The sequence below is a fragment of the Drosophila mauritiana genome, chromosome 3R (genome assembly GCF_004382145.1).
Source record: "Drosophila mauritiana strain mau12 chromosome 3R, ASM438214v1, whole genome shotgun sequence".
In the NCBI taxonomy this organism is placed as follows: Eukaryota; Metazoa; Arthropoda; class Insecta; order Diptera; family Drosophilidae; genus Drosophila; species Drosophila mauritiana.
The window spans coordinates 15,445,744-15,468,694 of record NC_046670.1 but is presented as its reverse complement, the minus strand read 5'-3'; the positions used below and the strand labels follow the sequence as shown (position 1 = coordinate 15,468,694).

The 22,951-nt window shown below is 46.2% G+C and overlaps 5 protein-coding genes and 1 long non-coding RNA gene across 10 annotated transcripts; 4 read left to right on the top strand and 2 right to left on the bottom strand.

Annotated features, from left to right (window-relative positions):
- Window positions 1–2: 2 nt before the first annotated feature.
- LOC117145504 lies at window positions 3–374 on the top strand. Its single transcript, XM_033311184.1, is given in 3 exon segments — window positions 3–160; window positions 163–224; window positions 354–374. Coding segments are annotated over 3 exon segments (231 nt in total). The 5' UTR covers window positions 3–12.
- LOC117145333 (neither inactivation nor afterpotential protein G) lies at window positions 290–3,026 on the bottom strand. Of its 2 annotated transcripts, XM_033310942.1 has the most exons (7): window positions 2,829–3,026; window positions 2,558–2,758; window positions 2,371–2,505; window positions 1,013–2,289; window positions 748–959; window positions 652–692; window positions 290–517 (listed from the first exon to the last, which is right to left on the bottom strand). In XM_033310942.1, exons 2-7 carry the CDS (start codon window positions 2,574–2,576, stop codon window positions 408–410), a joined length of 1,794 nt encoding a protein of 597 aa, XP_033166833.1. In that variant the 5' UTR covers window positions 2,577–2,758; window positions 2,829–3,026; the 3' UTR covers window positions 290–407. The 2 variants fall into 2 exon arrangements, with proteins under 2 accessions (XP_033166833.1, XP_033166834.1); XM_033310943.1 differs by lacking the exon at window positions 2,829–3,026 and having other exon boundaries at window positions 2,558–2,767.
- A 43-nt stretch (window positions 3,027–3,069) lies between these two features.
- LOC117145342 lies at window positions 3,070–4,152 on the top strand. Its single transcript, XR_004459717.1, has 2 exons — window positions 3,070–3,549; window positions 3,606–4,152. It is a non-coding gene; the product is annotated as an uncharacterized LOC117145342 (long non-coding RNA).
- Window positions 4,153–13,096: 8,944 nt separating this feature from the next.
- On the top strand, window positions 13,097–21,307 carry LOC117145330 (zinc finger FYVE domain-containing protein 26 homolog). Of its 2 annotated transcripts, none has more exons than XM_033310936.1 (8): window positions 13,097–13,672; window positions 13,739–15,514; window positions 15,604–16,882; window positions 16,940–18,642; window positions 18,703–18,961; window positions 19,016–20,085; window positions 20,146–20,273; window positions 20,331–21,307. In XM_033310936.1, the coding sequence occupies exons 1-8, from the start codon at window positions 13,598–13,600 to the stop codon at window positions 20,758–20,760; spliced, it is 6,720 nt and encodes a 2,239-aa protein (XP_033166827.1). In that variant the 5' UTR covers window positions 13,097–13,597; the 3' UTR covers window positions 20,761–21,307. The 2 variants fall into 2 exon arrangements, with proteins under 2 accessions (XP_033166827.1, XP_033166826.1); XM_033310935.1 differs by having other exon boundaries at window positions 13,727–15,514.
- Window positions 21,261–21,989, top strand: LOC117145341 (D-aminoacyl-tRNA deacylase). 3 transcript variants are annotated; one of them, XM_033310955.1, is made up of 4 exons: window positions 21,261–21,349; window positions 21,405–21,495; window positions 21,564–21,796; window positions 21,850–21,989. In XM_033310955.1, exons 1-4 carry the CDS (start codon window positions 21,307–21,309, stop codon window positions 21,957–21,959), a joined length of 477 nt encoding a protein of 158 aa, XP_033166846.1. In that variant the 5' UTR covers window positions 21,261–21,306; the 3' UTR covers window positions 21,960–21,989. The 3 variants fall into 3 exon arrangements, with proteins under 3 accessions (XP_033166846.1, XP_033166847.1, XP_033166848.1); XM_033310956.1 differs by having other exon boundaries at window positions 21,405–21,499; XM_033310957.1 differs by lacking the exon at window positions 21,850–21,989 and having other exon boundaries at window positions 21,405–21,499; window positions 21,564–21,643.
- On the bottom strand, window positions 21,986–22,799 carry LOC117145340 (probable ribosome biogenesis protein RLP24). The gene is made up of 2 exons (XM_033310954.1): window positions 22,632–22,799; window positions 21,986–22,561 (listed from the first exon to the last, which is right to left on the bottom strand). Exons 1-2 carry the CDS (start codon window positions 22,710–22,712, stop codon window positions 22,067–22,069), a joined length of 576 nt encoding a protein of 191 aa, XP_033166845.1. The 5' UTR covers window positions 22,713–22,799; the 3' UTR covers window positions 21,986–22,066.
- Window positions 22,800–22,951: the final 152 nt, after the last annotated feature.

Below are 22,951 nucleotides of genomic sequence, written 5' to 3'. Positions count from 1 at the left end.
TGATTGGGAGCCATGCGCCCGCCCGAGGTTTACCACGTATATAGTCATTCACAGAACCACCTGGCAGAGCGCCAGGAGATCGGACGTGGGGTTCGGAGTGGGATCAAGTGCATGATCACCGGCAAATCGGTGGGAGCTATTGTCGCAGCACTACAAAAAACCAAAAAGTATTTCAAAACTATATTGGTAACTTTAATAAATTCCTAAACAAGAATGAAGAAGCTGTAAGTTATATAAAACAAGATATATACAATATAAACATTTGAATTATATTTTATACATTTTATACATATATTTGAAAAAGTACTTAGCTATTGTTATACATTTAATTGTTAACTCCTGGTTTTGTTCAGTGCGGTTGTCCCTCAACTTGAACGCATTTGCATCAATCTCGCAGAGAAATTTATTCATTTCGAATCGCCGGCCTGCAGTTCGCTCTTCAAAATCCAAGAGGCGGCTCTCAATGCGATGGCCACCACCACCGAGTTGGGGTTTCCCGAGATCGGACGGGGTAGTACTTGGAAAAATAGTCCACAAATATAATTACTAATGGATTAAGAACTAACTATGTTTATAATTAATTTTAATTACTTGTAGATGATATTTTCTTTTAATTCATAGTTCAAAAACAGTGAAAATAAGGGGACTTACCACTAGCATCCACCACCCGCACATTGGATACCCCTTTTAATCTGCAAACAAAGTGTATTCTAATCAACCTACATTCGAAATCGGGATCGCTTTTACCTCAACTGGGAGTCCACGACGCTGCCAAGGGCGCATGTTCCACCCGGATGATGGGATCCCAAGCCAACGTGCCGCATCAGACACTCCAGGTAGTGATCCGATGGACGGTTGTCGAAGAAATCCCGCTCGAAGGGGCCGAAGTTGGAGCACTCCTGCACGCGCGGCCAATGGATGCGGGGATGCAGTGCAGCAAAGGCAGTCGAGTTGACCAGCTGCAATGGAACTCAACTAAAAAACGGCCTCAAGAACATATTTAATAGCTTACCTCGACTGCACTTCGAATGGCGGAAATGGTGCAGGCCACGTCCACTTCGTTGCTGAGATAGTTTGGATCTATCAGGGGATTCCTTCGCATATGCCGATTAAGCAGTCCCACAGATCCACGAGACTTTGGCTGCAGGCAGCTGGAGATGACCACAAATCCCTCCTGCGAGGCATTGTAATAGCGTGGAAAGAGCGCCCGGAATGCTGGACCCTTAAAATTTGATATGGACATCAAAGCAGATTCGTCGATGGCGCCGGCTCCAAAGAAGGTGATGCCGTAGGGCGGGGATCCCGATCCTCCATAGCTGGCCACATTTCCCAGCACTCCAAAGTTTCCTAAGGGTCCCGAACCAGAGCTCAGGTAGTTGATCAAGGTCATGGGATTCAAGAGAGTGTTCTGGTTGAGTGTGGGTCCAGTGACTCCCATCGAAACGAAAAGTGGAAGATTAAAGTGGTCGTGCAGGTTGTGACCCACCAAAGGTAAGCTATGGTGAACGGGAATACCCAGTTTCTTCAGGGCGAACACGTCTCCAATTCCAGATGCCATCAGGAGCTGTGGAGTTTGGTAAGCGCCAGCGCAGAGGATTAACTCTCTTCTCACCTCGATGCTAAATTCTTTCTCCATGTTCTCCTCGTCCTTAATCCCCAGGAGAATCGAGGTGGCCTGGAGGAACGGACTTGTGGCAAGTTGAATCCGTTTCACCAAAGCATCGGGCAGCAGCCGCAGATTAGAGTGATGTATGACCGGGTTAAGGAACTGCTGGACCACCGAATGACGCAGACCGTTTCTAATATTATACAATGAGCGTCTAAAGATCCAATCCTTGTGGGCGAACTGCGCCTGCGCTTCGTCCAAAGCTTCAGTTAATTTGGAGTAGCGACGGGGAATTTCAAGCATGTCTGGGTTCTTGGGCTTGGCGGCGGACATGAAGGACCTCATTTGGGCCCAGCTCCAATCGCTAAGATTATGGAGATCCCGCCAGGAATCAAAATCCGGTCCGTGACCATCAAAGTGCAGCATGTAGTTCAGATTGGCGGATCCACCCAGTCCTTTGCCCCTCGGGAGGCACTGCCTCCGTTCTATGAGACCCCTGGATGAGTGTTTCTGTGGCACAGAAAGGAAGGACCAGTCATTGATGCCCTTCTGCTGAAAGGTGGTCAGCAGGGGAATCCGACTCAGGAGGCCAAATTGACCACCTGCCTCGATGAGGAGAACACTGCCATTGCTGTTTTTGGCCAGTAGCGAGGTAAGTGTGCTGCCTCCAGTTCCACCACCCACTGGATTTTATCAGTTCACCATTCATGCGAAATAAGTTATGATATAGTAATGTAACTTCTGTTTCCACATAAAGCACTCACCAATCACATAGTCAAATGCAAAGTGCCGCTCCTCTGGTGCCAAGACATTGGGTACGGAGTTCTTCAGCAGCGTGCCGGCCAGGACAACGATGACGGAGAGGAATCCTATCACAATGCCAGCCAGAACCAGGATATCTGCAAGGAAAAACCCTCAAGATGCAGTTGTTTACAATACCTGCCAGCTTACTTTGGAATTTCAGGCCCATGCTGTTCCCTGCGATGACGAAATCTAACTAGTTAGCAGGCGAGAACTGACTGCCGTGGACTTGGTCTAATCCAATTAAACAATTCAGGGGGTGAGATTTGGTTGAGCGCCAAATTTGAATTGCAGTGCACATCGGATAGAGATGAGCTATTGGCGAAATATGAGCTCTTAGTGATGCGTCACCTTGAATGGCACAATTAAGAAAAAAAATATTGATTTCACTTATTTTTAATTTGGTTTTTCATATACTTACACGAAAATTTAATTTGTTAATAAAGAACCCTAACTTTTCCCACCATCTATTCAAGTTCTTTTCCCGCCAAATCGCGCCAGTGCAGTACTTCGACTAACAGATTGCTATCGATTTGTTCTCATCACTGGCAAGGCAACCGTTCGCCACCTAAATTCTTTGTTTTTGCATTCGGCTGCTCCGAAGATCGACGGAGTCGGATTATTTGATCGACTTGTAGAGGCGACTGAAGCAGTGGGTGAAAAAAAAAAAAAAAATCTCGATAAATAATCGATAGGGCGGTCAGCTGTGACACACTAATGTGAGGTCATACTAGATGTAGCACGAAGTAGCTAGAATGTACTAGACTGGATGCAACCCTTATTAGCTGCACCCGATAAGTTTGGTATTATTCGGTTATCGAAGAAAAAGTGTTGTTCAGCTGATCGTGATTTCCGCCGATGGCCTACGCCTCGACTAATGTTTCCGGTTCGCCTTCTTTTCGATCTGAACAGTCAACGCGTCAAGTTGTAAAAGTGCGTCGAAAATTTTAACTTGCGGTCATACGGAATTTTTTGTCGTGCGAAATATCGAGAATACGGCGTTCCTTCGCTTATAGTGGTGCGCGGAATAAGTCCGGCGTGTGTTTTCCCGGCGATATTAAGCCGTAGAGATCGGCGTTTGTCACGGCCCTCTCACCGCCGCTTTGCCGCCAAATCCTAGCTTCGACTGGGACAAACTGCAGGTTAGTCAACCTCAAAATATTGACGGACGGTAGTTTGACACGGAATATAATCGCAGCCGAAATTGAAGCCCGGTGGGTTTTCGCTGGACGTCTTATACTTTCGCCCGGGTCCTACGATTTTACGGATCCGCTACCGGCGGGCAGAAGGAGAGACGGCAACTGCGCCAGGCCGAGTAGTGGAGCGCCTTTCCAGCGAGCCGGAGCAAAGGACCAGCCGCAGCAGCCGGACAGCGACCGCCCTAAATCGGGGCCACCAGGAGGGATCTTTAAACAAATAAAAATGCAGCCTAAGTAGAGCTTAGAGTGAGGTTAGAGTGAATAGAATTTTCTTTAGGCTTGATCGGCAGTCTAGAATGTCGAAATTAAATTAAATTCCAGTTGAATCGAACAAAATTTCTAAGTGTACGCTGAGATATGCCGAAAGCCAGACCTAACCTTACTAAAGAGTATTAATTCCACCTGATCGCCATCTTGGACATAGAGTGGCAGAAATTAAAATTATTCCTATGTAGTTTAAGTTTAACGTTAAGCCATAAGAATAGGTTCACGAGTAGGAAACTCGGTCATACCGTTTAATAATTTTTCTTGAATTTAAAAAAAAAATGAATTCTTATTAGTGATTAAAGTTTTAAATAGTAAGTGATCTAACCTAAGCTAATTAAATTTTCTTTGGAGTTCCTTTTCGGAAATTACTCATTTAAATATTCAAGTGGGGATCTTTAAAATTTTTTTTCATGCAGTCGTGTTATCCAAAAATTATGCCTCTTTATAGTGTTTGTGGAAAAAGCCACCTTTTCGTTTCAGCTCATTTGCGCCGGGAGATCGATCTTTCGCCGAGGAGTGAAAAGTTGAGTGAGTCTCATTGATAAAATTTTATTCTTATTGGAAATGTTCGGTTGTAAACCGAATAAATTTTGCTAGAGGTCATCTTATGTTGTATTCACACTGCAATTAAAAAAAATATATATATGATAATGGAGTGGCGAGAGCAGCCAATTGAAATATAAAGAGAAAAGAAAATTTAACCGAATTTATTAGTGGCTCTCTCTCAAGCAGAATTAACTTTCTTTCTCGTTAAAGATTCGGTATAATAAAAACTCAAAAAAAATAATAAATACAATTAAAATAAATTAAATTAAAATTAAAAATTAAAATTAAGAAAGAGATTATAGAGAGAACGGAAATTATTAAAGATTTAAATGAAAAATGGAAAATATATATATTTAGCCCTAGTATTTTTAACCTTTAATTGTAATGATCTCGAACATCGAATTGAACTACCTTTTCTGATCTCGCAACTGCGTGAATAAACCTTGCTTTAGATCTTTTGAGTTACACTAGCCCGTATATTATTTGTATATTTACTTGGTTCTTTAGTATGTACTTATTTTTAAATATAAATATTGTTATTAATTATTAAGCCTTGATTGATTTTGAAAATATGAATTTCTAAGAAAACCTAAATACTGACTCGGCTGATGTTTCTCCTGACGTAGGGCACTGAAGGGGCCACTAGAGCTATGCTCTTAAGGGAAGTGGTCTAAGGTAGGGCAGGGCAATGCGCGAACACGATTCCACCGGTGCTTCGCAGGCGAAAAATTCTCAAACCTTCCTCCCAATCTAGAACTGTCCGCTTCCGAAGGTATTAATTTGCTTCCTCCGATTTTTGTATCCTAGCTCCTTCATTTTGTTGTTGTTGCAAGCACGCTCAATTTCTCGATCTTATTAATTGTTGTCCGTGACGAAAAGAGATCTGTACAAGCAAGACCACCACACCCATTGCCATGAGCTAGAGCCGGCCTCTAAAGCGTGCACCCGCAAGTACAGGTTCTCCAGTCTTTCATCATTTCTTTATTCGTTGCACGTTACAGTTTAGTTAAGAATAATAATGAATAAGATAAAGTGGCGCCCAACGTGTGGGGCCTTAGTGAGTTTTTTTTAAAATTCATTAAGACTCGCGAATTAATATTTTCAATCCTTTCTTTAAATTTTCTGTCTCACTTCCAAAAATTTTTGTGTTTAGAATTGGTTGTGGAGTACACGTCAAGTCAATACTAATATTGCTGACTGGCCATAACTAAGACTGATCCCAAAAATTTTCCTAAGTGTAGCAAAGGGAAATGTGGATTTTGCTGAGGAAAACAGAGTAACAGTAACTTCGGTTAGGTTTCTGTCCCGGTTTTATCTACTTCCTTGAGCTAACTAAACGCTATTCTACAAAAAAAAAAAAAATCATTAACGCAACATGACGGAAAATCTTTGCGTTACTCAAGAGAAATGCAAGATCCTCATATAGTTGACGATTTTCCTCTATTTACTATTCGTTTAAATAAGATAGAGTTTCTTATAGGTTGGAATATTCGTGCCAAGGAAAAGGCACGATCCGAGACTTAACTGATACACCTACTGGTGGTGTTGAAATTTAGTCTAACATGGAATATCTTATTTTAATGAAACTCCGTCTACGCCTTCGTGAGAATTTTGAGCCAAAATAATAGACAGCCCTACGAAAGGAGAACATCAAGCTAAGAGTTCAGTTTTATTATCTTTTTCGCACCTTATCGCTGATATTTTTACGTATAAGTTTATTTTCTTTTTGCTCGCCATTTTGAACCGGTAATTTTTAGCAAGTATGATGGGGTTAGACCGATCACCAACTAGGAAATCTCCTAGTGTCTCAAACCCTGTTTGTAAATTATGTGCAGCCGAGATCAGCACACAAGATTTGTATGTGACAACCTGTCACCATGAATTTCACAGGGAGTGCATTGGCAATCATTTTAAAAAAAGTGAGATCTGTCCGAGGTGCAAACTAACCTGTAGGCCTCCAGCCGAAGCGTCCGAAAGGGTAGGGAGAGAAACTCGCAGTAAAACGAAAAATCTTCCAGCCGCAACAGTAGACGGGGGTCCTTCGACATCAGCCAGCGGTGCTAACGCAAATGAAGCTAGTTCAAGCGCTGTAAGTGCTAATGCAGCTTTGTTAGCCATGGAGCGGAGGCTTCTAGCAACGTTGTCAGAGAAGATGGCTGATTTAGTACAGAACGCTATCACCTCAAGCATGCAGCGAATAATGCCCACTCCGAGTCCAGCTGTAGTCGTTACAGCCAGTGAAATGTCCGCTGATCACCCAAACGAATATGAGAGGCAGTATACAGCATCGCCAAACCCAGTTCCTTCTCCGCGAAGCGCTTCTTCCGATTTGTTTGATCGGCCAGATAAAGTCGTCCACATATTAAATGGTTGGAAAATAAAATATTCTGGTGTAGGAGTGTCAGTGGACAACTTTATATACAGAGTCGAAGCGCTTACAAGGCAGACGTTGAACGGAAATTTCAACCTGTTATGCAGAAACATAAGTGTATTGTTTGAAGGCAAGGCGAACGACTTCTTTTGGCGCTATCATAAAGCCAACGGTGAAATTCTGTGGGAGAGATTTTGCACAGCCCTACGCCTGCAATTTCGACAGAGTCGCGACGACGGGGACATAGAAGAACTGATCCGGAATACCAAACAAAAACCAAATGAATCGTTTGATAGTTTCTACGACACGGTATCCGAGTTAGTCGACCAGCTAGAACAGCCTTGGACAGCCAACAAACTTGTCCGCGTGCTGAGAAATAACCTTCGTCCAGAGATCCGCCACGAAATTCTAAACTTAGATGTCCGAACGGTGTCGGAGTTAAGAGAGATTTGTAAGCGAAGGGAGGCATTCCTGGCTGACGTCAGAAGATGTAGTAGCTACGCAAAAGATACCCCGTTTAAACGTGAGATTTCCGAGGTCTGTCAGGAGAGTGAAGATGAGGTGAAGTCAACATACGGAGCTGAGAACGAAATCGAAGCTTTTTCCCTAGTGTGTTGGAATTGCCGAGTCGAAGGTCACCGATACCAAGAATGCATAGCCGAAAGACGAGTGTTTTGTTACGGGTGTGGTGCTGCAAACACATACAAACCAAGTTGCAGAAAATGCTCAAAAAACTTCAAGGTCGGCATGTCGAAGTTGCCAGTCAAACCGAAGACTTCGAATGCCGCAAGGAATCAGTCGACAATGACCGATCAGTAGAGAACACCAATAAAAGTGTGTCTCTACTCCTCCCTGACGTACCAATTAAACCGGCTATTAGACTGCTTCACAGCAAGATTTCGGAATTACGAAACGTCTGTATTTCGGATTCCAGAAAAACTCCAGCAATTCTTAAACGAAAACCTCGCAGTGCTCGACGCTTGAAATTGTTCTGGAAGAATGTCAAAAAATGTAAAGCCAGTTTGGATTACATCAGATCTATTCCGACAGGACCTCGAGACCCTCGACCGTTCTTACCGATTCGCTTATTGAATCGCCTAGTCTACGGATTGTTGGATTCAGGCGCATCGATTAGTTGTATTGGAGGAGGGTTAGTGCGAGCTGCGATGGAAGACAAGAAGTTTAAGTCGTTGATAGGAGAAGCTGCGACAGCCGACGGGAATTCTCAACGGATAGTAGGACTGCTAAAGATAGAAGTGGAATACGGTGACATCAAAAAGCTTTTGAAGTTGTATGTCGTGCCATCGTTAAAACAGGATCTCTATTTGGGAATTGACTTTTGGAAACTATATGACCTCCTTCCTGCTAACTTGAAAATAGCTGAAATATCGTCGCCTGAGCCCAACCAGCAAACGGTGGTGGATCAGCACGAATTGTGTGAAGGTGACAAAGCCAAGTTGGCCTATGTAATCAACTGTTTTCCTTCCTTTAGCCAGGAAGGGTTAGGTAAGACGAATTTGGTCTCTCATTCGATCGATGTGGGCACCGCTAGGCCTGTGAAGCAACGGCATTTCCCTGTCTCCCCCGCCGTCGAAAAAGCAATGTATGCGGAAATCGACCGGATGTTACGCTTAGGGGTGATAGAGGAGTCTGAGAGTGCTTGGTCTTCACCGATCGTAATGGTGACTAAACCAGGCAAAGTCAGAATTTGTCTTGACTGTCGAAAGGTCAATAGTTTTACGGAGAAGGATGCATATCCGTTACCCCAAATAAACGGGATACTGAGTCGTTTGCCGAGAGCTGAGTACATATCGAGCCTAGATCTGAAGGATGCATATTGGCAGGTCCCTTTGGATCCTAAGTCTCGGGACAAAACAGCTTTTACCGTCCCGGGTAGACCGTTATATCAGTTTAGAGTCATGCCTTTCGGGTTGTGTAACGCCACGAGCACTATGTCACGGTTAATGGACAAAGTAGTGCCGGCTCATTTGAGAAACGAGGTTTTTATCTATCTAGACGACTTACTAGTAGTATCTTCTTGTTTTGAGAGCCATTTGAATGTACTCAGGGAGTTAGCCCTGCAGATAAAGCGCGCGGGCTTAACGCTAAACGTCGCTAAAAGTCACTTTTGTATGCGACGAGTACGCTATTTGGGCCACATTATCGGAGACGGTGGAATTCGCACAGACCCTGAAAAGGTGGCCGCGATTACCGATTTCCCATTGCCTAAAAGTTTGAAAAGCTTGCGCAGTTTCATGGGATTGTGCGGATGGTACAGGAAATTCGTGGCAAACTTCGCGACACTTTCTGCACCATTGACTGACTTGATGACCACGAAGCGGAAGTTTGTACTAACGAAGGAGGCAATTGAAGCGTTCATCAAGCTCAAAGAGTGTCTTAGCAAAGCTCCAGTCCTGTGTAGTCCGGATTTTGCGAAGCCGTTTGCCATACATTGCGACGCTAGCAAGTCAGGCGTGGGTGCCGTGCTAGTACAAGTGTCCGAAGAAGGTGACGAGCGTCCTATCGCTTTCGTTTCGAAGAAGCTGAACAAAGCTCAACGAAATTATACCGTCACAGAGCAGGAGTGTTTGGCCGCAATAGTAGCTCTCAAAAACTTCAGAGCATACGTGGAAGGACTCCCTTTTAAAATAATAACCGACCATGCTTCGCTCAAGTGGCTAATGTCCAATCACGATCTAAATTCACGACTGGCGCGATGGGCATTAGCTTTGCAAAGATTCAAGTTCGAGATTGAACACCGTAAGGGTTCTTTAAATGTCGTCCCGGATACATTGTCTCGTGTAAACGAGGAGATTGTAGCCGCGGTGGACTTGCAAGAAGACTTAATTGTTGATTTCGACTCTGAATTTTTCCAGTCTAGTGACTACGTAAAGTTGGTAGAGACCGTAAAGGAAAATACCTCGAATTTTCCTGATCTCAAGGTGGAGAGCGGGTTTTTATATAGAAAAGCCGAGCACCTGACTGGAGAACGAATGCATGACGAATACGCCTGGAAACTTTGGGTCCCCAAAGAGTTGGTATCGAAGATTCTGGCTCGCGCGCACGATAGTCCGTTAGCTGCGCATGGTGGCATACACAAAACCTTGGAAAGAATACGGCGATATTACTTCTGGCCCGGTCTCGTTTCGGACGTGAGGGCTTATATTAGTGCGTGTGAGGTTTGTAAGAGTACAAAATCTCCAAATTTCACTCTCAGACCGCCTTTGGGAAAAGCGCCTGAATCGCAGCGATTCTTCCAGCGTTTGTTCATAGATTTTCTCGGACCGTATCCTAGGTCAAGGAGCGGCAACATAGGAATCTTTATTGTTCTGGATCATTTTACGAAATACGTGTTCTTGAAACCCGTAAAGAAGATTGATTCCAGCGTCGTCATAAAGTATCTGGAAGACGAGTTGTTCATGACGTTCGGAGTGCCCGAAGTGATACTGTCTGACAATGGTTCCCAATTTCGAGCGAGGACGTTCCAGAAACTTATGGAGCAGTACGGCGTTAAGCACACTCTGACCGCTGTTCACTCGCCTCAGGCAAATGCTTCGGAGCGCGTGAACAGATCAGTAATTGCTGCAATCAGGGCCTATCTGCGTCTCGACCAGAAGGACTGGGATGAGTTTCTCAGCCGAATATGTTGTGCGTTGAGGTCGGCGGTGCATTCTAGCATTGGTACTAGTCCCTATTATATGGTATTTGGGCAGCACATGATCACGTCAGGGTCGACGTATTCGTTGATCAGACGCCTAAATCTCCTGGACGATCGTTCTCTAAAGTTCGACCGGCACGAATCTTTCGAGATAATGCGGAAGCAAGCTGTCGATCAGATGAGAAACAAGCATAACGAGAATGAGAAGCGGTATAATATCCGTTCTCGTGAGGTATCATTTGTCGAAGGGCAAGAAGTTTATCGGCGGAATTTTAAGCCAAGCTGTTTCCAAACCGGTTACAACGCCAAGTTTGGACCGACGTTCGTGAAGTCTCGAGTTCGGAAGAAGATCGGCAACGTGTATTACGAGCTGGAGGATCTCCAAGGACGAGTTGTGGGTACCTATCATGCCAAGGACATTCGGCAGTAAGGTGCTTCCAGTCGGTCTCAGCCTAGTGTGTCAATGAGTACCCTAGTCTGAGTGTAGCGGGGGGGTTTTGTAGAGGCGACTGAAGCAGTGGGTGAAAAAAAAAAAAAAAATCTCGATAAATAATCGATAGGGCGGTCAGCTGTGACACACTAATGTGAGGTCATACTAGATGTAGCACGAAGTAGCTAGAATGTACTAGACTGGATGCAACCCTTATTAGCTGCACCCGATAAGTTTGGTATTATTCGGTTATCGAAGAAAAAGTGTTGTTCAGCTGATCGTGATTTCCGCCGATGGCCTACGCCTCGACTAATGTTTCCGGTTCGCCTTCTTTTCGATCTGAACAGTCAACGCGTCAAGTTGTAAAAGTGCGTCGAAAATTTTAACTTGCGGTCATACGGAATTTTTTGTCGTGCGAAATATCGAGAATACGGCGTTCCTTCGCTTATAGTGGTGCGCGGAATAAGTCCGGCGTGTGTTTTCCCGGCGATATTAAGCCGTAGAGATCGGCGTTTGTCACGGCCCTCTCACCGCCGCTTTGCCGCCAAATCCTAGCTTCGACTGGGACAAACTGCAGGTTAGTCAACCTCAAAATATTGACGGACGGTAGTTTGACACGGAATATAATCGCAGCCGAAATTGAAGCCCGGTGGGTTTTCGCTGGACGTCTTATACTTTCGCCCGGGTCCTACGATTTTACGGATCCGCTACCGGCGGGCAGAAGGAGAGACGGCAACTGCGCCAGGCCGAGTAGTGGAGCGCCTTTCCAGCGAGCCGGAGCAAAGGACCAGCCGCAGCAGCCGGACAGCGACCGCCCTAAATCGGGGCCACCAGGAGGGATCTTTAAACAAATAAAAATGCAGCCTAAGTAGAGCTTAGAGTGAGGTTAGAGTGAATAGAATTTTCTTTAGGCTTGATCGGCAGTCTAGAATGTCGAAATTAAATTAAATTCCAGTTGAATCGAACAAAATTTCTAAGTGTACGCTGAGATATGCCGAAAGCCAGACCTAACCTTACTAAAGAGTATTAATTCCACCTGATCGCCATCTTGGACATAGAGTGGCAGAAATTAAAATTATTCCTATGTAGTTTAAGTTTAACGTTAAGCCATAAGAATAGGTTCACGAGTAGGAAACTCGGTCATACCGTTTAATAATTTTTCTTGAATTTAAAAAAAAAATGAATTCTTATTAGTGATTAAAGTTTTAAATAGTAAGTGATCTAACCTAAGCTAATTAAATTTTCTTTGGAGTTCCTTTTCGGAAATTACTCATTTAAATATTCAAGTGGGGATCTTTAAAATTTTTTTTTCATGCAGTCGTGTTATCCAAAAATTATGCCTCTTTATAGTGTTTGTGGAAAAAGCCACCTTTTCGTTTCAGCTCATTTGCGCCGGGAGATCGATCTTTCGCCGAGGAGTGAAAAGTTGAGTGAGTCTCATTGATAAAATTTTATTCTTATTGGAAATGTTCGGTTGTAAACCGAATAAATTTTGCTAGAGGTCATCTTATGTTGTATTCACACTGCAATTAAAAAAAATATATATATGATAATGGAGTGGCGAGAGCAGCCAATTGAAATATAAAGAGAAAAGAAAATTTAACCGAATTTATTAGTGGCTCTCTCTCAAGCAGAATTAACTTTCTTTCTCGTTAAAGATTCGGTATAATAAAAACTCAAAAAAAATAATAAATACAATTAAAATAAATTAAATTAAAATTAAAAATTAAAATTAAGAAAGAGATTATAGAGAGAACGGAAATTATTAAAGATTTAAATGAAAAATGGAAAATATATATATTTAGCCCTAGTATTTTTAACCTTTAATTGTAATGATCTCGAACATCGAATTGAACTACCTTTTCTGATCTCGCAACTGCGTGAATAAACCTTGCTTTAGATCTTTTGAGTTACACTAGCCCGTATATTATTTGTATATTTACTTGGTTCTTTAGTATGTACTTATTTTTAAATATAAATATTGTTATTAATTATTAAGCCTTGATTGATTTTGAAAATATGAATTTCTAAGAAAACCTAAATACTGACTCGGCTGATGTTTCTCCTGACGTAGGGCACTGAAGGGGCCACTAGAGCTATGCTCTTAAGGGAAGTGGTCTAAGGTAGGGCAGGGCAATGCGCGAACACGATTCCACCGGTGCTTCGCAGGCGAAAAATTCTCAAACCTTCCTCCCAATCTAGAACTGTCCGCTTCCGAAGGTATTAATTTGCTTCCTCCGATTTTTGTATCCTAGCTCCTTCATTTTGTTGTTGTTGCAAGCACGCTCAATTTCTCGATCTTATTAATTGTTGTCCGTGACGAAAAGAGATCTGTACAAGCAAGACCACCACACCCATTGCCATGAGCTAGAGCCGGCCTCTAAAGCGTGCACCCGCAAGTACAGGTTCTCCAGTCTTTCATCATTTCTTTATTCGTTGCACGTTACAGACTCCAAGCTCTGCGAGATAATATGCGGGCCTCCCTTATCACTCGCCAGTGCAAACCGAGGCCTGAAGCCAGAACAGCTGCTAGTCGGTCAGCAGTGGAAACAAAAGGCGAGCTGTAACAATAGATCCCGATAATCAGCAGTGGAAGATCACTCGGCGGAGAGCCCCAATTCAGAACAGAGGAGTCCGAACAATGAACTAGCATTAGTACCAGTGAATCAGCAGAGCTTAGAAGAACGTTGCACTCCCGAGGAGCCACAGGTGTCCCACAATGGAAGACCAGCAGGAGGAGAATATGCAGCAGCTGCTTAACTTGTTGCCCAAGGATCAGCGGCAGATCTTTGAGGTGAGCTAAGAAAACCAACAAATATCCATATTATTTGATATGCATTTTGTACAGATCTTTATCCAGTGGCTCCATGGTAAGTCTTCCGGGCCCATTCAATCGCACCAGAACGCCCTGCTAACCGTGCTTCAGGCGTCGCCCTATCCCGCCATGCAACTGCTGCAGTTGCTCCACGAACGGTCCAAACTGCACATTGGACAAATAATTTCCACGTTGCTTCGACAGCTGCTAGATGGCGATGTCTCATCGCCGCGATCTCTTTGTGTGCTGGCCAATTTTCCGGCAAGCGTTTTGGAGGCGGCTACACTTCGTCAGAAATTGATGACACGTCTAGTGGTTGATTCCGCAACCAGTGAACACTTAATGCTGGCCATGTTGGCGCGCAGCGATGGACAACTTCTGGATGATCTGCTGCATGAGCAGCAGCTGACCATGCGGGCGCAGTGTAGTGAGGCGGCGCCCACTAAACTTTTGGTTCTGTGGCTGGCTCTCAATGAAAGGGAGCACTTTGTAGCCAGCGTGTGCCAAAATCTCAAGGACTTTCAGTGCTTCCAGGATGTGACGTTGAGAAACAACCTGCTTATCCTACGACTCGCAAATGAGTTTGCTCTGGGCCCGCAAACTTTGGACGATCTCGGATGCCTTGACAAATTCCTAGCGGAATTCGATGTCAGCGCTGTGCCTGAGGAATTGCAGGAAGTTCATCGCTTTTTCTATGCTGACTTTCAACGCCTGTCCACTTTGCTTAATTTCCTGCGTCCGCGGGAGGTAAGCAAAACGCTAAGAGTTGACGCGCTTCTGCGGGCGCCAGGCGTGCTGCCCTTAATCCACGAAAATGGTATTCGTTTCGAGCATCAAGAGCTACACCGTTTGCTTGAGGATACTTACAAATGGCAGCAGCTGACTCCTGCACTAAAGTGTCACCACCAGGAGGAGGTGGAGATTCTGAGCTACTACACCGCTCTCTGTCATGTGTACGATGTGGTCCTCGACCAAGGCGAACAAACGACGAAGACCAAGCTGGTACAGCTCTCCGCGCAGTTAAGGCAACTGCATCAATTGGGCGCCTTGTGCTCGCTGCTGGAGAACATCTTCCTCTTGGTTTTTCTTCGCTGGGAACAGCTTGAGCCCAACAGTCAGCGAAAAAGGGAAGATGACGACAATGACGAGGAAGATGATGAACAGTACGTGGATGATGACTTTGCCTCGCAACCACGTCCAACAGCTGTTCACAGCCAGCGCACCCGCTACGGATTCATCTGCCGCTCGGCCTCGCTGCACGCTCTGTTCACGTTCCTCAAGGCGTTTGTCACCAAAAAGCTTCATTCACAAGACTACAAGAGCGCCCCGGAGCAGCAAGGTAGATTTCAGCGCTTGGTGGATGCTATTAGCGAAGCTTTGTGGAAGCTGGGAGTTTTGCAAAAGATAGAACAATCACTTCTCAAGTCGGCGCCATCGATCAGCTGCCTGCTAGAGCCTGATCAGCTGCTCCAGCTGGTTCAACTTCACAGCACAGCCAAGGAAAAGGCCTCCAGCGACGACGAAAGCCGAGAACGCAGCAACCACGTATCCAGTCTCAACCGGCGGAAGGCTCGAAGGCAGCGACGGGCGGTCAGCTTTAGTGGAGGAGTAGCTGGAAAAGCATCCGCGGATGGAGGTCTCACAATGGAGCAGCTGCGGGCACGAGCACAATTACTTAGTGGCAGTGGCAGCAGGAAAAATTCTTCGGTAACCTCTCCATGTGAGCGGTCCATCATTCCCAAAATGCTAAGCACGCCGGAACAATTGGCCATCATGGCGCTCGCCCTGAAGAATTTTAACGATGTTAAGCAGATCATCGAGGTAAGTGGAGAGAAATCTTGTAATAACAGCCTATTTTGTGTTTTGCTGCTGTTATTGGACTGATCAAGAATACCACTTTTATTTTCCAGACTTTTCACCTGGAGCAGAGCCAATTGAACCGCGAGCTACATTTCATGGAGCAGCAGCAGCTGGTTAAGCAGAAGCTGTCCGCCATCTATGCCAACTATCAGATTTTAGAGGGGCAGCAGGCCAATTCTGGGGAAACCACCGTGGAGCAAATCAAGGGCGTGGCAGCCAAGGGCTTTGAATTGTCCAAGATCATCAGCGTTGTGGACAACTTTGCGCAGGCTCAGCGTATTCAGCAAAGCCCTGAGCTAAAGGCGCTCATCCAGCGACACAATTCAAGCGCACAACAGGGATTTCTACAGCAGTTCGAGGAGCGCAATCTGAACGCCCTAATCATATGTGATCTTATAGTGAATCTGGGCTTCAATCGGGAAATCACAAGTAACCTGTTATTGGTCATTCGACGCCAACAGCAGCAGAAGAAGGGCGGCGACGAGGCGTCTAGCGCGCCTGGTTCGTCTGAGCTCGGAGCCATGAATCTCCTGCAGAATCTCTGTGAGTGCATGCGTTTGTTGGAGCGATCTGGTCAGCAGGCTGCACTGAATGAGTTGCTCTCTCTAAAGAGCTATCCACTGAGACCGGCAGTCTTGGCTCTACAACTTCAACGGGAGGCCGCGTTTCAAACGCTCTACCAGAAGGAGCCATCCGAATATTCGCATGGCCAGGAGCTGCGCTCCAACGCCAGTCAGTTCCAACAGCTGCGTTCGCGTCACAACTACTACGCCCGCTTTTGCACGTATGTCCAACAACTAGCTCGCCTCTTGCAGCTCAGGGATCCCAACCTGGAGTATCACACTACCCAGCTACTTCGGAACGATCCATACGAAGTTATTGGCGAACTGATCTACGAGTGTGGCATAACACCCTTGGAGATCGAGTCTAGTGTCGCAGCACTACACCTTAATCTCGTCCACGTGATTGCTCTCAACATTTGTCCCCAATTGAGCGAGGAACCCACAAAAAGACTGCCACGCGTTGTGGCTCCACAGAAGCAGGAATCCATTCACAACTATATTTCGCAACACAACCCGTTGTTGGCCCAAGTGTTGCTGGCCATACAGCTAGGAAGTCTTCCCGATGGCGATGCGGGATTGAACTTCTCTTTTTTGTGTCAGCTGATTCATCTGCCTGAAGTGGATGTTCTGGCTTCCATGCATGAAGGGAACCGTGTGCTGGCCGCTTTAAATGCCTACAAGCTGGAAAGTGCTCAAGTGGATGAGTTGGTGATGGATCAGGAACAACTATTGCAGATTCTTCTCCTTGGAATGGGTGGACAAACTGGTAGCTATAACCAAGGTATATTCACTGTCCACCTCTTAAAGCTATCTATTCTTTTAGATTCTCCCAATCGTCTCAAGTCACGAATTGACCAACTCATTGGGGATCTTATTGAAAAGGATCCGCGTAATATACATCTCGTGGTCCACATGGGCAATCTGGGACAGCGAGCACAGCTGCTCAAGGAGCACTTTACGCGCATTCCCAGCAGTCAGCAGGCGAAAGAACTAATAGAACGCACCCTGCAGCACCGCTCGGCGGATAAGGCAATTCCCACCGCTCTGCGCAGTGAACTGGAGCACACGCTGTCTGACATCACTATATACGCTAGAGTCTCGGCTCTGCTCAAATTCGAGAGCTGGCCACAGGCCTACGACTTTGGACGTCAGACGCCGAATGTGATCTTCGAGCAGTTGCTGCAGAGACGGAGATTTGGTCTGTGTTTGGAGTGGAGTCGGGTGGTTTACCTTGCTGGATCCGCGGGGCAGCAGCGGGTGTGCTTGCTCATCCTATTAGATGCTCTTTTGGAATTGAGGGATGGCGAGGAGCTGGATGAATCCCTTTTGGGCATTGTGGAGATGTTTCCACCCAACCCATTGGTAAATTTCCTGGATACACATAAGGATAAGTTTAGATCGCTACCGCTTCTGCAGTGGGTGATCGATTACCTGGAGGGTCACGCCCGTGATCCGCGTCTCTACAGGAACTATCAGCTATCCATTGAGTTCCTACGACAAATGGATACCAATGAGCGATCTCCGTTTTGGAAGCTACTCCGTCATCCCTTGCTCATCGTGGAGCAGTTAGTTATGAATGCCCGCTTTGAATTGTTGGGAAAGCTACTAGATGCGGCTCGTTCCAAGTTGCTGAAGCAGAGACCACTTGGTCCATGTCCCTACTGTTTTGAAAAAACGGGTCATGTCTACGATGTCCAGTCCAGTGCTGGTCCAGGAAGTGGTGCGGGAGAAACACCGGCGAAGATACGTTTTCAACTGGGACAAACAACATCCGAGGCTTTTATTCTGCTGAACTTTAACTCCTACCAGCAGGATCACTTTGTGGGCCAGGTTTGTTTGGACCTGTTACTGCGAATTTACGCCAGTAAAGCTCTGGACTACCATGTGGCGAATGTGCGTGCTGCTTCTGAGCCGAGTTCTCTTGGCACAGATGTACACAACTCACTGGACTCTCTCTGTGGTGCCTTCGTGATGCCCAAGCAAGCACCCAACCGACAGCAGTGGACGCGGGACGAGGAGGCAAGCCACTGCATGTGCTGTCGGCGAACAGCCTTCACTATGTTGATGCGGAGGCACCATTGCCGTAGGTGCGGGCGGGTGGTGTGCTATGCCTGCTCCACCCATCGGATACGCATCCCAGAGCTTTACGACGAGTTGGAGGTGCGCATCTGCAATGATTGTGCAGCGAGCAGCACGGCTGGCAAGGATCAAGGAGATGGCACTTCTAGTGAGCGGAGTGCTACCTCGGGACAAGTATCAAAATCTTCTGGTAGGAGTGATTCCTGCAAATGGCAGTTAAGTGGCATTATTACACACGATAAACTGCTGCGCGAGGAGTTCTCCTATGAACACGCGCCCAGTGTAGCCCTCAGTTTGTCCATACTTCGCAATCATGTCGAGCAGCGCAGCTGCGTTGATTTGCTGCTCTTCCACTGCCGCAAACTGGAAAAGCTAATTGTGCCCAATCCCGAAGTGGACTACGGTTTGGTGGCCAAGATGATAAACTGTCTGGCTTTCGCCGCAAAGGTTGGTTGTCACTCTATAACTGAAATGAAGTTGTATTTATAAAAGTCTTACATATTCTAGGTTCGTGGCGCACCAGGAGAGCTGGAAAACATTCGTGAGCACTCGGAAATTATTATGGCAGTGGTGCAGCAGGGTTGTGAGTCGCTGATTCCAACCGGACCGCTCAACAACCACAATCTGCGCAAGCTGGCTGACGCTTTGGTGGAAGCGGAGCACTGGACTTTAGCTCTGGAGGTGCATCTGAAGTGTGGTTTCGCCACCACCGGCGTAATGGCTGCCCACGGACTGGCTTGTCTTCGTGCCGGTTGCTATGATGCAGGTAAGCTCATTCCTTTACCCTCCTAAGGCTGCAAATAAATGAATCTCTTTTTAGCCCGCGAAAAGTTTGCTCACTGCATGACTCGCCTCTCAAGTGAACAGCTCAACAGCAGCATCTGTAAGAACATGTTCGGAGTGGCTTCTACGGAGGCAGTGCTCTTGCCCAGAAAGCGACCACAGCGCGGTCCGGCCCTGCTCCAAGAAATCCTGCAGTTGATAGCCGCCATTCCTCAGGTTCAAACCCAACCGGAGACCCTACACCGAGCCTCACTTATTCGTAGTTCGAATACTTCGCTGGCCTCACTTTTCACACGACGCCGGGAGCCCTACGTTCAGCAACGACCGCTCCAGGAACCGGCTTTGAACATCATGAACGCGCTGGCAGGACTCAAGAACTTAGCCAAGGGACAGTATGGTGGCCAAATGCCGGCTAGCGAGGAAAGTCGCCGGCAGGAGCGTGGCTTCGAGGAATCACTGCACTATGTGCTTACTTATGGCAGTCACGCCGATATTCTCACCTTTCTGATGCGCCGCGAAGAGCTGCGGGCAGCACTTCGCTACTGGCAGCACCAGCAGTTGGACGCGGATCTCTTCATCCAACACATATTCTACCCACAGCTGGCTAACGGCAGCCTAAACGTTTTGATGGACGAACTGCAGCAGTTGGACGACGCTCAATTCACTGCCTGGCGTCTGCCACTACTGCAGACCTGTCGCCATCTGGAGCAGCAGCAGCAACTCAGTTCGCTGTACCAACTGCAGCTGCTGCTAAAGGATCCCATCCGGGCCAGTATGACGTGCGTGAAGTTCTACGCCTTGCAGTGCGAGAACTTTCAGAAGCTGCATGCCAACGCACAGCACTTGCTGGCGGCCCTCAGGCATCTTCAGGGTGAACTGGATATGGCGGAGTGGGAGCACCTGCAGCGGCAGCAGGTTCGCAGAAACAGCGTGAGTAGCACAGCAAGCGTTCGAGGTGCCTGCTTCGCCATGCAAATGGATGCCAGGGCTCTCAATGGACACATCAATACCATACGGCGACAGTTGGAGGTGGCAAAGTTCTTGGACAAGTGTGAGCGAGAACAGCCGCCAGATGAGCCACTACGAACTATACAAACTCTGAAGCAGGTACTGTCTTGAATTTCGTTTATTCTTACTTTTACTAATACCAAACTTAACCAACGAAAGATTCGACTTGAGTCCAGTCGTGGAACTTTGCCTACTCTGTTCGAAGGCGCCGCAGATCGCATACAAATTTGCATTCTGATCCTCATGTGCGGCAAGAACATAGACGAAGGGTTTGGCCTGGCTTACGGGTAAGAAAATAGATAAAATTCAGACGACAATGTCCGCTATAATTGTTTTATTTTTAGCATTATGCAGGACTTCAAGCTGGCTGCAATTAAGGTTTTTGGAGCCACTGCTAAGTACCTGTCGAGAAATCAGCGCCTGGGTGAGGTAGAGCGCCTGCTGGACTGCATAGGCAGCAACAACGGCGGCGGCATTTCCACGGAATCCGATGAAATACTCTCGATTGCCATTAATGCTGCTGTGCACAGCAGTGCGCCGGAGACGAAGCAGATGCTGGATCGGTTGATCAAACGCATCAGCAGTGTGGAGCTGCGGGTCTCCTCTTACATCTACATTGGTCAGCTTAAATCAGCCTATCTGCTGGCCAACAAGCACGAGCGATTGGCGGATATCAGGCGAATCCTCCGGCAGGCCGAGCTTACCGGTCAGGTTCACATCAAGAGACTGTGCGAGATGAAGCTCCAGCTTAGCGCCGTGCCAACGCCTCTGTGATAGGCCAACCCTCGAGCAATAACACATTAGTAACCCCTTGTTTCTGGGATTTACTAGCTGTGAGAAATATCAATTGATGAATTGTAGCCTTGAAAACTTCTTCATTCTAAAAGACAATAACATATCTAAGCAAATTCGAGCTCAATTTAATTGAGATTTAGATGTACATACACTATTCGAATTGGAATTCATCATTTGATTATTCACCTAGTGAAGGCCCAAGTTGTTTTGTAACTGAGCTAGCATAGATAATTTGTTTTTAGAATTTAACATATACGTAGATCAATTTTAATCTTTCCAAAGGGCCAGCAAGTATTCCTCCCTCCAGCTCAAAAAGACTCTCCCAGCATGTAACCAAATTATATTATTGATTGTACTGTATTTTATATTTATTATGTTATTTTTATATTATACTGTTATATGTTTATTACCCATAAAACGCGCGCTATTTTTGAAGTTTGGGGCGACTGCCAACACTGCTCGTGGCAAGTTTACCAGCACTGCCATAGATCTAAATAAGTTGTAAATAAATAGAAAAATTAAGAAATGCGGGCGGTTATACAAAGGGTTAAGGCTGCCAAAGTGACGGGTATGCACGGTCAAATAGTTACCATCTATCATATACAATTATACTGCTCCCCTAGTGCTGGATGAGCTGGTGTCCTCCATTGGACCAGGCCTGTGCGTGCTGGTGGGTATCAAGGCCAGCGACACCGCCAAGGATGTTGAGTATCTGTAGGTAAATTCCATTCTGGTGATAACCAGCTTAGTTCTAGACCACCTAACACAGCTTTCCATTCAAGTGTCCGGAAAATCTTGGCTCTTCGTTTATTCGAGGAGGAGGGCAAGCGTTGGCAAAAGTCCGTCAAGGATCTAAACCTAGAACTGCTGTGCGTCTCGCAGTTTACACTGTATCATCGCCTTAAGGGCAACAAACCGGATTTTTCGGCTGCCATGAAGGGCGAGGAGGCGCAGGAGTTGTACAATCACTTTTTGGATCGCCTAGGTCAATCCTACGATAGCAGCAAGATTAAAGGTGGGTGATAGGAACAATCCAGCCGGTCATGTTTAACACACTTACTATAACAGATGGCAAATTTGGAGCATACATGCAGGTGCATATAGAAAACGATGGACCCGTAACCATCAATTTGGAGTCCCCCGAACAAAAGGATACCGACAGAGAAATGGACAAATGATTTGAAAATATATAACAGCCAAAGACAACATTTATGTACCACGGGGTTTTTAATTAATGTATTCTTTAGCAGCAACTTAAACTAAGAAAAAATCAGCGTACTAGTCCTTAGGCTTCTAACATCTCGAGATCCTCGACTCCCATTCCCTCCTCGAGCTTCTTCTCAAGTTCGCGTGCATCCACGTAGGTGATCTTCTCCTCGGGCAGATCCTCATCCATGAGGGCGGCCTCCTCCGCCGCCTCCTGGGCACGCCTTTGCTTCAGCCCTGCGGCTGGAGAGCGAATCAGGGACATGTTGCGCTGGACATCCTTGACGTCCATCTGTATCTCGATCTGGCGACCCTTGCGCAGACGCTCCATGACAAAGTGGCTGGTGCGTTTCTCCTTGATCTCCGTCACACGCTTGATGGCCTCCAGACCCTTCTGCCAGGTCTCGCGGCTGTATTTGATTGGCACGTTGCGGCGCTTCTCGAACTCGAAACTGGGATCGATGGCCAGCTCCTTGCCGGCGGCCTTGCGGTACGCCTTCGTCCATCCTACCTTGCGGGGATTCTTCTTGCGCTTAAAGGCCTTGTGGCACTTGCCTCGGCAGAACTTGAAGATCTGCGACGGAAAATGGTGAAGCAATATAAACATCGGAGCACATGTAAACAGGATAGCAAATCGTTCTTACCTTGCAATCATTTCGCACGAACTGCACCCCGTGGCCCGGGTATATCTTGCTGGAGCAAAAATAGCACGTTTGAATGCGCATTTTCGCAAATTACGATGGATAATTTGCGAAAACAAAACAAATGCGCAGCTGCTAGCACGTGTGCTGCTGAAGAAGAAGAGAGATGAAAATGTATCGGCAGCCAGCAGTGCGACCAGTCACTGCTTATCGATAGCACTGGCTAATATGGAAAATAGCTAGATGTAGACAAAAAATATCCAATCAAGAAATACGGATAAGTCGCAGGTGACTACGATGCCAGTTGACAGTTGTATTGTTTT

Coding starts and splice junctions, on each gene's coding strand:
- LOC117145340 (XM_033310954.1), bottom strand. CDS start 22,712: ATGCGCATTCAAACGTGCTATTTTTGCTCCAGCAAGATATACCCGGGC. Junction 22,562..22,631: donor TCGTGCGAAATGATTGCAAG/GTAAGAACGATT, acceptor TTTCCGTCGCAG/ATCTTCAAGTTCTGCCGAGG.
- LOC117145330 (XM_033310935.1), top strand. CDS start 13,598: ATGGAAGACCAGCAGGAGGAGAATATGCAGCAGCTGCTTAACTTGTTG. Junction 15,515..15,603: donor ATGTTAAGCAGATCATCGAG/GTAAGTGGAGAG, acceptor TTTATTTTCCAG/ACTTTTCACCTGGAGCAGAG. Junction 18,962..19,015: donor TGCCGGTTGCTATGATGCAG/GTAAGCTCATTC, acceptor ATCTCTTTTTAG/CCCGCGAAAAGTTTGCTCAC.
- LOC117145341 (XM_033310955.1), top strand. CDS start 21,307: ATGCGGGCGGTTATACAAAGGGTTAAGGCTGCCAAAGTGACGG. Junction 21,350..21,404: donor TAAGGCTGCCAAAGTGACGG/GTATGCACGGTC, acceptor CTGCTCCCCTAG/TGCTGGATGAGCTGGTGTCC. Junction 21,797..21,849: donor CGATAGCAGCAAGATTAAAG/GTGGGTGATAGG, acceptor TTACTATAACAG/ATGGCAAATTTGGAGCATAC.
- LOC117145333 (XM_033310942.1), bottom strand. Junction 2,290..2,370: donor TGCATTTGACTATGTGATTG/GTGAGTGCTTTA, acceptor GATAAAATCCAG/TGGGTGGTGGAACTGGAGGC. Junction 518..651: donor GCGGGTGGTGGATGCTAGTG/GTAAGTCCCCTT, acceptor TATTTTTCCAAG/TACTACCCCGTCCGATCTCG.